The 13,204-nt window shown below is 38.0% G+C and overlaps 1 protein-coding gene across 1 annotated transcript in view; it reads right to left on the bottom strand.

Moving 5' to 3' along the window:
* FGGY (FGGY carbohydrate kinase domain containing) overlaps positions 1-13,204 on the bottom strand; it is a gene marked incomplete at its 3' end in the record, with an annotated part of 102,359 nt that overhangs the window by 59,408 nt on the left and 29,747 nt on the right. Inside the window, exon 5 of the mRNA XM_010169484.1 lies at positions 1,445-1,560. Coding sequence (XP_010167786.1) covers positions 1,445-1,560 — 116 coding nt within the window. The remainder of the gene's footprint in view (positions 1-1,444; positions 1,561-13,204) is intronic.

The following is a 13,204-nucleotide window of genomic DNA, read 5'->3' as shown; positions in this document are numbered from 1 at the left end:
AAAATTTAAGCCTGGTATTGAAAATTAATGGTTTTTGTCTTGCTAAATGTTGAACCATATATAGATTAGTCTTACGAAGCTTCCATCACAACAAAAGGCCCTTTTTATTAATGGCTACTTTATCATTTAAAACATGTATGTTTAGTTACTTAAAATGGCAAACTGCTTTGTACCGTCCTTGAAGTGCATTGCATAAATATTGTATTAAAGCCTTAGCTTACACTTCATAAATAATTTATTTTTAAAACACTCTTCCATGAGACCACCAGCTGCTGAGATGTTCAATTTTCTGGTAAAAACATGTATTTATTGCAAGTCTTATTTTAACTTGTTGAAGATTTGCTAAAAGCCACATGTGATAGATGTTGTAAGAATTGTATTCAAACTAAAACCTCAGGAAGCTAAAAGCCTAATACTCCTAGTAGGTTTTATACCTTTGCATAAGCAGTTTCAGTTGCAGGGGGAAAAGCCAAATTCTATTCAAGGAAGCTTTCAAGTACAATTTTCTGATAACCTGAAAATGACTTAGAGAATATTTTGTGATTATCAAAAAAGTTTATAGATTTTGTTACATTTCATTTCACTACAGTCCTTCCTACACCATTTCCATTTCATGTTGCTGCATTTAAACTGCTGTACAAACTTGTTCAAAGTGCTAGACATTAAAAAAAAAAAATCAAAGGAAATTTCAGATAATTAACTTTGATGAATGAGCATATTTTAATTCATGTCTGGTAATATTCTTGTTAATGACATGTCTGCTTAGGACATCCATTAAAAGTCCATTAACTTAACAGGGAAAGTCTAATAAAGTTATCCTGGAAATTTTCTGGTATATTAACATTATGGACTTTTAATGAATATCTGCTGTAGGAATTGCTATTAGCAAGGCTACTATTCTAATTAAACTTAGGCTCTAAGAGAGTGAAAAAAATCAGTATGAAGATAATAACAAGCAGAAGTAGCACTTTTTAAAAAGAAAATTACTATAAGGGAGATTGGTACAGGTCACAAAACACGCTATCAGTAACAGCTATAAATTATTACACTGTGAGGTTTTTTCATAGCCTGCCATCCAATATACCCATATCATGTGCTTCCTTCATGTAATCAGTTGCTGAGGCTCCCACCTACCTCTCTATTGTTGAGGCTGAGCAGTACTGAAAGGCTAGCCAGACCCTTCAGAAGGGTAGAAGATATAAAATTTAAACACAGTTTTTGATGACAATGCCGTGGAAAAAGAATACTGAGGAAAGCTGTTACTTAAGGGCATCCAGCCTTGTTATCAACACATCTGAAGCTGCTACCTTTCTGTTGACATTCATAATAATACAACAAAAGATCTTTTCATATATCCATATGTATATCTTTTATATATATGTATATAACTTTTAAATGTGTATGTGTATGTATACGCATAAAACAAGACAACACTCTGTCATACCTATTTTTTCATACTTATCCTTCACCAAATCTTCCAAACCAATCATTTTCCAGAAACTGTCATCCCAACCTCCCTCTGAAGTGTATGTCCACTTGCAGACTACTGTGCAGAGGGACCTAGAAAAGAGGCAATATAAGGACAGAATCAGACAAATGAACACGTTTGTTTTTAAATTTGTGACTAGAAAGAAGTTTTATGCAAAATGATCTCTTCATTCACTGGTCAAAAATTCCAAGCATAATGCTAACATTAAAAAAAAAAAAAACCTGGTTCCTGTTTGGAGTGCATGTCTTGAGACACCTTAAAAGGACCTTATGTTTAAGATTCTTCTCTGCTGAAGCAACTCCTGTTCTGGCCACTTCATTGCATAAATCAGTCAAATAACAGGCCATGCATATGCCTAGAAGACGGCATAGTATGAACATAACAGCTCTTTAGCAAGCAGCTCAGAGAGATTCCTGCTTTTCCAGGCTGTACCTATACAGCAATGTTTTGCACATAGTATGTCCTTAGAAAAACTTTCTATTAGTTATATTAAAGGTGAATTATAATTTACAGGAGATTATGTATGCACTGATAATTAGGTTAGATTGCACTGCTGCAATACCTGCAGGTATAAAATGCCTGCAGGTGTAAAATGCCTTTATCAGGTGAATGTGTACAAGCAAGATGGCATCCAACCACCAGAGCTTCTGCGCAGCATGTGCTCAAGTACCACAATCTCTAGGTCTGTATTTCAGCAGAAGCCGATGACAATTCGGTGACATGCTGAAACACCACTAGCCATGATGCAGCTGAGTGTAATATTAAGTTCTTGTTTCAAGTTTCATTCCTGATAAGCTGATGCTGAACTTCACTGTGAGAGCACAGCATCACAAGGGCAGACAACAGGAGTGGAATATAAACAAAAGACAAGAGAACTTGCAGAAATGTCTATGAGAGCACATAGAATGTTTTCCTCCTAAAATGATCCATATCCCCAACCTCTCATACCCTCCAAAATACAAATCATGTTCCTGAAGATTCAGTATTACACAGATTGTTTTCTGTCTGAACACTAAGAACCATCTCAGAAGATTAGTATTTAATTATTTTTGAAAAGTCAATAAACTAAAAGGTATTAAAAATGCTAAATACTATTGAAAATTTCAGCTGCCCGTAGTCTTGGGAATATGACCGTATCATCAAGTGCAAGACATCTCAGGGAAACACAACTTCATAACCATTCTCAAAGAGAAACCCCTTTCAGAGATGTATTTTCTTTGATGTCTTGCAAGACAACTTATTTGTGACTCTTTTTTAGCCAAGGTGTGCTTTTACAGACATATTATTTTTATTAGGATGTTACAATTTCAATATCCATCTTCAAAGCAAACTGAACTTTACTGCAGCATTTGACTTTCTCTTGCAGTTTTGCACAAATAAAATCCAAACAAAATCCTTGCCTACAAAATATATTTTTTGAGTTAAAGCCTCCCTTTCCTCCAGGTGAACTAACTAGGGACCTAAATAACGAGAATTAAAGTCTTATTATTGTATTACATATTGTTACTCACATAATGCTATAATGCTTAGGAAAACCAGCTCTGGATAATGACTCCGTCTATAGCAAGATACAATTACTGAACAAAGAAGCAAGGCTGCTGCCTTCAGGAAACTTCAAAATAAGAGAGCAACATAGCTGGTGGTCAGATACTGTGAGGTGTCCCAAAGAATGTCAGGCATATCAGCACCTACAATCTAGAAAACACAATCAAATCCAACCAGATACTCAAAAGGATACTCAAGTCAAAGGGAGAGAGACAAAACATCACATAAAATACTTCTTGCCAGTACAGATCCCTTTGCACTTTTCCTGTCTGGGTGAAGTATTTATTTTGCAGTCGTAGCAGGCAGCACGCAGTAAAGGATCTGGTCTTTTTGAAAAGGAGGCCCCTGAGGGAATGGAGTCTGCTACTTCCAAGCTTGACAAACATCCTCACCATAGTTTCCCATTCATTCATATAGAAATACCCCACAAACAAACAAAGCAACAGTGAGTGCCTCTCCTCCATTAAAACACACGAACGGAAACTAGTGAAGAAATCAGCAAACACAACAGAAAAAGAGAAGCTACTTTTATTTACAGTCCACAAATCAAAGCTAAGGCTTCTAGATGCTGATACTGTACACACAATAAAGCCAAATAAGAACAGGAGGAGTCTTTCCACACAGCTGGAAAACTATCTGGAACTTGGATTCACCACGTTTTGGGGGTTTACAACAAGAACCAAGGACGTACAAGTGAGAGCAGGATTCTCACGGGGTGGGGCAGCTAAAGGCACCGTTCTCAGTGAACATCCTCTTAGGTGACACTGAGCAGAACATCAGATGGTTCTATGGACTTCCCATACTTCCATTTTCTCATCCCGGACAAAAATGTGTATTTTAAATACATCACGTTTCATTTCATTCTATTCTTTTGGAGTGACCATGTTTTTACAAGCAGAGGTCTGGGTGATGAAGCCCTGGGACAGGCTGCCCAGAGAGGGTGTGGAGTCTCCATCTCTGGAGATGTTCAAACCCATCTGGACACTTTCCTCTGGACACTTTCCTGAGCAACCTGCTGTACTTGAACCTGCTTGGGCAGGGGGGTTGGACTGGATGATCTCCTGAGGTCCCTTCCAACCCCACCATTCTGTGATTCTGTGATGCTCATTTACAATCCCACTGTTCATAAAGGTGCATTGGTTGCTCTTTGCAATGAGAGAATTTATTAACATTACACATTTTTGTGGGAAAAAAAAAAAAGAAACAGAGATAACTATTTATATCCTATAAATACTGTGAAGATTATTCCATGGTTAATCTTCAAACAGTTTTGACAACCCCTTCCCCCCTCCTTTTTTTTTTTCTTAAACAGATTAAGACTAGATCAGACAATTACAGTTCAGTGTCTGGTTTAAAAACAGAAATGCACATGACCTGTAACTACAGAAATGACAATGTTGATATAAGAAATTCCAATTTCCAAGGATTTAAAAGCCAGACACAGAAATCTAATTAGGACCTTTGACAAAAACTGGGTAAATAAATAAATTCTAGGCTGAAGAAAATACTGGGAAGAAATAAACATTTTCTCCACATCAGCTCAAACCTCTCATCAAAAGGAAAAATAAAGACAGAGTATTTGAAATAAAGATCATGTCAACACTTTAGGAAAAATTTAGACATTAAGATTGAAACAATAATGCATCAAGTTTTCCCAAATATGGTAAATACCAAATCACAACAAATTATCATCAGAACTGAACATGTATTTTTCTAATTAGATCAATGCAATGAACTATTGCCACACCCTGAAAAATGCTGAAAGGCTGAGAGCTAAATGTCATGGCTCCTCACTTTTAAAGATCACAAAGCAACTCCCTCTGACAGTCTCCATGTTTATCCAAAGAGAAACCAGAGCAGCCTTGCTGGACTCCAAAGAGCATGTTTTAAACAGGGGCCAGTTCCTCCATGCAGCTCACTCTGAAAACACCACGTTACACATACAGGCCACAGAGAAACAGGGCAAACAGGGACAGACTGGCCCTTGCCAATCCACTGAATCCCTGTGTATCGCAGCTTTCCTACTGGATATGGCTGGACTGAGCATACTCCAGTATGAAATGGCAATGGGGCTGTGAGCATTTTCATCCTACTTGTGAAGATTTATAAATGCAAAGTGTGTACAGAAGGAGAAACAGATGATTTCTGGTTGCGTTTTTAATACAATACAGAAAACATGAACTGGGAAGGACACCTCTATCCAAATGAATTCACTGACAGATCTACAAGTGGAAGGTTCTAATATGAAGACCAACCTCAGAGCTGAGCTAAAACACTAGCACATTATGTTGGTAGGTTTTTATTTTCATGGCCGCAACAAGAACCTCAAAACACTTGTTGTAAATGCAGTCTGAGCATTTACACTTCTCTGGGATTTAAGCTCCTTATTCCACCCTTGCTACTCAATTGTCATGTAAAAAGAATGTATTTCATTGAACAATATGGCCTTATACAAATCCTTAATATCTAAGAGCAAGTATTATGCTGCAGAAAGGCATTCTGGTCTCTTAGATAATAGTTTAAAAAAAAGGATTTCTTTGAGATGCCCATAACAACACATTAACTTCACTACATGCTTCAAAAGAACCTGAGATGTGTTGGACTCAAATCCCTGCCACTTACCTGATGAGGTGCTCTAACAATTACACACAGTTATTCTATTTGTACATCCTAGAGAGCTGTAGGCACATGTAGAGAGAGAAAAATTAATATTTCACAGCAACTCCTAAATTTTATGAGGTTAAGGGTAGACACTAAGCAGAAACAGTACTGATATTCACTGTGGTATATTCCTTTTTTCCAAACTATTTGGCAGTATTGCCTCAATTATTTGCCCATAAACACCAGACTTGCACTAGCTGAAGCTGGACAAACCAGATGGGAGAGAAGCAAACGTTCCCCTTACTTCACTACCAGGATCCAATGGGTTCAAAGGTGCCAGGTTAATAAGCATTCATCTAAGCAACAGTCTCCTCCTGACCACCTAAACTAATGCAGGACTTGAGAAGACATGGTGCAGAACCCCTCAGTAGCACAGGCGACATTTAGCCAGGCTGAAATACCATGAATTTGAAGATTGTTTTCCTCAACTATATTCCCAATACAAAGAAATGAAAGATTTCCTTTTTCTGTTCAGAACAAAAAGTTTTGCTTAGAATACTTGTACTGAAAAAAACCCCCAATCCTTTTGCATGGAAAATTTTTATTTTATTTAAACCAGATTTTCAACAGGAACATGATTATGTTTAGAGTTTCTCACAAATTCTAGTCTCCAAAGAACTATAGGATCCTACTTGCATCCAACAGCCTCAAGAAAAAAAAAAAAACAACCCTACCACATTCATTCCAAAGTAGATTTGGCTGGGCACAGCATATTACACAATCCTTTCTATTACTGTCTAGCTCTGAGTTTTTTCACATCTCTTGCTGAGGACTCACTGCAGATGTGCTGAAGTCCTGTATGACCAGAATCTCATCGTTCTGAAAAACCCACCAGCAGTTATGTCCCCCTAAGAAAATCATGAGGTTCAGGGTGTCTATACTGATTGAACACACACTGATAATTTCCAAAATGATGTCCAGAAGCAACTACTTGTCCCCACTAACCTTCAAAAGGATCCAGGACAACTAGACTCATGGTCAAAGCAACTCAGGTGCTCAAAGTTAGTTGATACGTGTCTCTTCCCACAGTGTCTGTCCATTCTGACTACTATCTCTCACTCCGTTGTACTTGGAGAGAAGGAAATCAGATACACTCATTTAAAAAAAAAAAAAAGGGAAACACTGCATGGTCTTTGTTATCTGCATAAAAATTTATCTAAAAGATAAAGGTCACAAAAAAACCTCTCCAAACCTACTTAAGAGTTGCCAGAGCTTCAGGCTTTGATTTGTTCTTTGCTGACACTCTCTCCCACACTCCAGAAGGGCTAAAGCAAGCAAGGACATGACTCCCAACTCTGCACATATTCTGCCCTGTCTGGGAGAACACTTGCTATCTTTGACAACGAAACATAATTTGGGGCATATTCTGTAACCACACTAATCTTATGGAAGTCATCCTAATTTTGAGTATAGTTTAATATAAAAGTCCTATTAAAAAGGACAGTTACTAAAATAAATGCTTTTTTCCCTGAAAAGTGATCCCATAAGGTATTTGTACATTATTTTCCACTCAAGAGAATTGGCCTGGAAAATAAGTCAGCTACCAGCTTTAAAGGAAGACTACCCTGTCTTGACCATCTTGAAGTGAATGGAAGCTTTGCTCTTGATTTCAAAGCAAAAGGATCTCCTTAATTCATCCTAACTGGTCAGAAATGAATTAAAACTCGTTAATATCATTAATTTTGAAAGCATCATTAAGAGTGTAACAGTTTACTCACAAAATACGTTCAATGGATCACTTCCATGAACAACGTCCTTGCAACCTGGCTGTCATACTGAGAGTGACTTGGTGGTGATGAACTAAAACCAAGTGCACCTGCTGAAGACTGTATCAAAGCCAAGTCCTGCAGAAGCTTGGATGAGGTACAGTCAGGTCCCAAAAGAAACAGCGTGCAACAGGATAAAGTAGCTTTCTGTGCTCTGTTGCCCACATTTATTTAAAGCTACAAAGAATCAAGAGCTAAGACAGCTGTATGACATTCTGAAGGCAAGAAGGAGACCTGAAACAATGGAGTGTGACTGTCACAACATCAAATGTATTTTTCCTTTTGTTCTGCAAACTTCAAATTTAAAACAGATTTTGAATTCAAACTGAAAACCAGGACTTAGGTTCTGCTCAAGTGAACTTCTCCACATACTGACATCTGGACCAAGCTGTCAATGTCCTCCCAAATTATGCACCCCACAGTCTCGAGGCTTTTTACAAAACCGAGCAATTCATCGCCCTAACACAGTCATAGATCTGACTGTGGTTTTTGCAAAAATGCTCCAGTCAAAAAACTAAGACACAACACACATACTCCCAGCATCCAAGCTTTATATTAAACAGAACTGGGCACTGGTACTGCAGGAGCCTGAAATACAGCAGAGGTTATCACAGAGCAATAGGAAACATGTAATCATTCTCTGCTCTATTATGGCTAATGCCATATACATTAATACGTGACCTTTGAAATAGAACCAGATTATTAGATCCACATACACCGCTGTTATTTATACCTGTCATGTTAATGTCTCTGCCTGCCTGGTGTAGTTGTCTGCTTTGGGGGAAACAGGAAAAGAAGAGAGCAATTTGTCCTAAGGGAATACTTCTCAGGTAATACGAGAAAAAATGTGACACCTAGTCATTTAATTTTGAAACATAAAATGCATGAGATGCTGCCCATGCTCAGCATTTGCTAAAAAGAATCAAAGAGCAGTGGGTTGAGCTCAGGGCGGTGTAAGAGCTGCACCTGTTGCCACTCAGTTACTCCAGTAGATCTCTCAACCAGATTAGTTTTTAACCACAGGGCCAAGTAAGTCTGGGTGTGCTCCATTTCACATACGCTGTCTGCATTTTACTCATTTCACCTATTCAACAGCTCTTTAATTGCATGTACACAAACCAAAACATGTCAGGGTCTGTTCCATACACCCAACCGCACAAATCCCAAGTTCCTAATATTTACAACACACCGCTTTTTATTATTATTGCCTTTGACCCAAAGCCTATGAAATTCCTGCCTGCCCAAACCCATTGTCTTAGCACAGCAGTGCAATACGACTCTTGCTTGAAAAGGGTTTTCTTCTTCTAACAAAACATTAAACTTGCCAAAACAAAAAAGACAGGTGGGGAAGCCTGTTTGGGACAACTAGCAGACACATACCAGTTGCATTCACAGGCCTCGACTTTCAGTCTTTGCATGTCTGAGGACTTAAAAGTAGCCAGTAAAGGCAGCAAGAAAATGACGGTAATCAGCGTTAGCAATTCTACCAGCTTCATCCTTTCTGTGCTCTGGATGACACTTATATTTGTCATGAATAATAAAAAGTAGTCTGACTGCCATCTAGATTTTTTTAAATAAACTAAATACCCCAGCAAAATCAAAGCTTTCTCTCCACTTTGAAATATTCATTAAAACTGCACAGAAAAAAACCCCAAAACTCTATAATATATATAAGTATAGATATAAAACTCCAGGCTGAATTTCCTTCATTCTGCATCATGCAATGAAAAGCCATTAAGGTCAATGGCAATTTTGTGATATCTCACAGGTGAGAAGGGATTAAACTCCAGATCTCAGCCTTCAAGAGTTAATATTCCAAAAATTATCTGGATCTTCCTTTTTTTTTCCTGTGTGTTTAGAAGTCTTCATTATCTCATATTAAATATCTTCAATATTGAATTCACCATGAGGAAAACTGAACAACTCTTCAGTTTGAAACTACAAAGTTTTTGTAGAAAATATTTCTTTTTACTCCAGGTGTGGAAGTTTGGTAGAAGATACCAACCCACAAAGTCAACGGCTCGAAGGACAGTGACCAGCTGTGACTAGTAAGCTGGTCACATTAAAGCTAATGATGATACTGATATTTGACTATATAATACCTCTCCAAACCCTTTCAAGACAATTTTTTTTAGTTGCACAAAAATTATATCAAAATACTACATTTGGCCTAAAGCTGTCATGGGTTTTCTTTAAAATCTGCTTAAAGTATTTGTTTGAATTTCAAGATACGCTATTCCCTCCATTTTTTCCTCAGTGAACTTGTATGGTCCTAAAAGATTCCTTCACAATCAACAGGACTAAATTTTGGTTTAAAAATCTGTCAACTTGTATTAGCAGTTCTGCTGGCCTCACATCTGGAAAGTCAGAAGTTTCACTGGTCTGGTGGCACAGCTTTTATGTGAAAATGTAAAACAAGTCTCCCTTCCTCTACTGTAAATCTTTCTGCCAAAGCACAGTCCATGAAAACGTAACATATTTTTTTAGGTAAGAGGAAGGATCTCAGGGAACTGCAGCTACATCACAGCCCTGAGGGACTGGTATCCATCAAACCTCCGACCAACAGACACAGGCATTACACCAGTACTTCAAAACTTATTTATCAGACGAGGAATTGCACAGGGCTGTAAGAGGTAATGGGTTTTGTCCAATTTCCCCTGAGGTGAAATGGAGAGTTTCTCTTTTGAACTTGTGAGGTATTAGATCAGACTTGATGACTGCTCAGGGAAACCTACACTATGCTCAGGGAATGGTCCCTGTGCCTCAAAGGGCAGCTGTCCTGAGGCAGGCAGAACAGCCAGACACAGCCATGACTGGTTTTCTCATGCAGTAAGCAGGAGCTCCAACTCTGGCAAAGGTTGCACCACGTGAAGAAAAGTGCTGGTGAAGCACATTGCACAGGTATCATCTCTATGCCCACTTGCTGGCCAGCCCCATTTCAGTATTATATAAGTTCTCAACAATACCCAGGAAGAAAAGAGAAAACAATTTCTTGTACAATCATAACACAGTTTCCTTGAAGACTATTTCCAGAACCTCAGTGAGAGGAGGTATTTCAAGGCAGACATGTTACCAGGGGCTTTTATGTCAGGATACAGCATGTAGAAGGACTCTTGACTCTTCTGAACTCATACCACCACATGTGCATGTTGAAGTCCCACTCACAGATCTCAGCAACAACCAGTGAGCAGGAAAGTCCTTCAATTAGTAAATAAAAAAGTTAAAATTATTTCTGTAAAGGAGAAAAAGGAGCAATTAACTCAAACCTCACTGTAGTATTTGGTGTTCATGCTGTAACACTTATGAGGTTTTTGGCTGGCTTTTTAAATTACAGATTTTTCTAAGCAAATATGTTGCTTACTTAAAGGGACAGATTTTATTGTATGAAAAATACAATTCACAATTGCAGTTTTCTACACCCACATCTATAATTAATCTCCACTGATTACAGCCACTCCCTAACAAGATTCCATGTTATATTTAAACCCTGGGTGCCACTTTGGAAGAAAAAAAAAAAAGATCAACAAAAAAAGAACAATAGGATCATTTTCAAAGACTACATAGCAGCACAAGGTTTCAAAGCAGCAAAGTGCTTTAAACTCTGGTATCAATCTACAGACCACCCCAACCAGAGTTAAGAGTGACCTCCAATTACCACCACAATAAGCACAGAAGTCTCTTGAGAAGTATAAAGTGTAGATGTTTCCTGTACTCCAGAAGAGGTATGAGACTGATGTTGTATTACACAGATATACCTTGACCTTAATGACAGGCTGTTGGGAAAACCAATTCTGTGACACTCAGGCTTTAAGGATCAACTCACGTAAATAAAACACTGTGTACCTTAAAAAAGTAACCTTTCTATATCTTGCTAGAGTATGCATTTGATATACAAGTACTGTAAGAAAACTGGCATGTTTTACTTTTTCATAAATACACACACACACATGTATTTATATACATGCAGATATTTATTTTGGATTGGGAGAATGTACCTGTCTGCAACTGTTTGCTGTAATCTATTTATTTCTGTCATTTAAAAAATACAAGTAAATGCATCAAACACTGCAAATGTCAAAAAAGTGGTACAACAAAATGTGAATCACACTAAAATGAGATTATGTTTCTTTTACTGTTTGTAACAGAGTCCAATTTAAAAAAAAAAAAAAAGAAAGTGTGCTTCTATTTAGGAACACAGTATCAAAAGATTCTTAAATTCAGTTTTCCTAGAAGAAGTTATGTCACCAGACCTGAAGAGAAACACCCATCTCAAGTGCAACACACTGAGTCAGATTAATCCCTTGTATACATCCAATAATTTCAGTGGATTCACACCAGGGATACATTTAGCAAAACATGTTGAGTTGGACCAGAAAGTACAAAATAAGAATATTTTATCCACCCACATAGGCCTCACCATGTCATGAGGCAAGGGGAAGCAAACAGTCAGCAGACTGCTTGCTTTTTTATTAATTTCATTCTGTATTATATTACAGACACCCAACCAAGATTCAAGCCCATTGTCTCCAGTATTGTTGAAAAACACATAATGAGACACAGTCCTAGACACAAAAATGTATTGTCTAGACAAATCAGACATAGCATGTGGGACTGGAAATATTAATCCATTCCCTTAAAAGATGGTAAACAGAGGCAAAAGAAATGGAGTGACTTGGCCAAGGGTCAAAGAGTAAACCTCATTCAGACCCCTGAATTGAATCTTGAACTCCAGAGACTCAGTCTAGAGACCCAGGCAGAAAGACACCATTCAGATACTATGATGCTGAACATACTACAAATCTACTGCTGTACACAGCTACAGTCTAAATCTTTAAACATGAGAGTAACAAGAAGTGTACACATATATAAAGCTGAATCTTTTTGCCACTGTAAGTTTTAAAAGCTTAATAAACAGAGGAGAGGTTATTAAAATAATCCAAAAATGGCAAGGCAAATGAAAAGCAAGACTGGAAATAAAGCCCACGTATCTAGCCGCCCGTCCGGCAGCCTGCCCTCTGGACTTACCTCCTGCCATTATGCAACATCAGCAGTGTTTCAGTTCAATTTATCCACAAAAATATACTCTTTCAAGCTCAGTATTTCAAGTAAACCACTGGGCAACAGGAAGTCAAATATCTATTTCAGTGAAGAGCTTTTATTTAAAAAAAACCCCATATCTTCTCCTGTTACCTGCTTCAGGCTGTTAAAACTATTACACAATTAAAACTGGAAGTATCGGTGTACAGAGCCAGTGTACAGCTTTCCTCTGGAAGCCTAAGCTCGAGCAAATTTACCACAGTTCAAGGTTTCACCAAACACTCACTGAAGTTAGTCAAAAGATTAAGCAAAGACTACAAGTAACTGATAAAAGCACTTGGGTTTCAGGCAAGCTCCCTCACCACCCTATGGCTTTTGATAGAGTGAAATTACTCTCTCCAGCAACATCAATTTCTCCCAGTATAATAATGGCAGCACAGCACTACTCACATCCCCGTGTGCATCACCCAACACACCCATCAGCACCAGAAGATGCTTCAGCCACATGGCCAGGTGTATCCTCACATCTCTTAGCTGCATTACAATAGACTATTATTCCACAGGATTCGCATCAGCAGGCTATAGAAGATTGCAATTATTAGCTCCATGACACCTTATCCTTCTACCATGTGAAAAGTGAACATGGGACACGCACAGCCAACATCCATGTTTAGGGAGCACAAAGATTTAGGAAGTACTGAGGACT

The sequence above is a fragment of the Antrostomus carolinensis genome, unplaced genomic scaffold (genome assembly GCF_000700745.2).
Source record: "Antrostomus carolinensis isolate BGI_N321 unplaced genomic scaffold, ASM70074v2 scaffold19146, whole genome shotgun sequence".
In the NCBI taxonomy this organism is placed as follows: Eukaryota; Metazoa; Chordata; class Aves; order Caprimulgiformes; family Caprimulgidae; genus Antrostomus; species Antrostomus carolinensis.
This window is presented reverse-complemented; position numbering and strand designations above follow the sequence as displayed.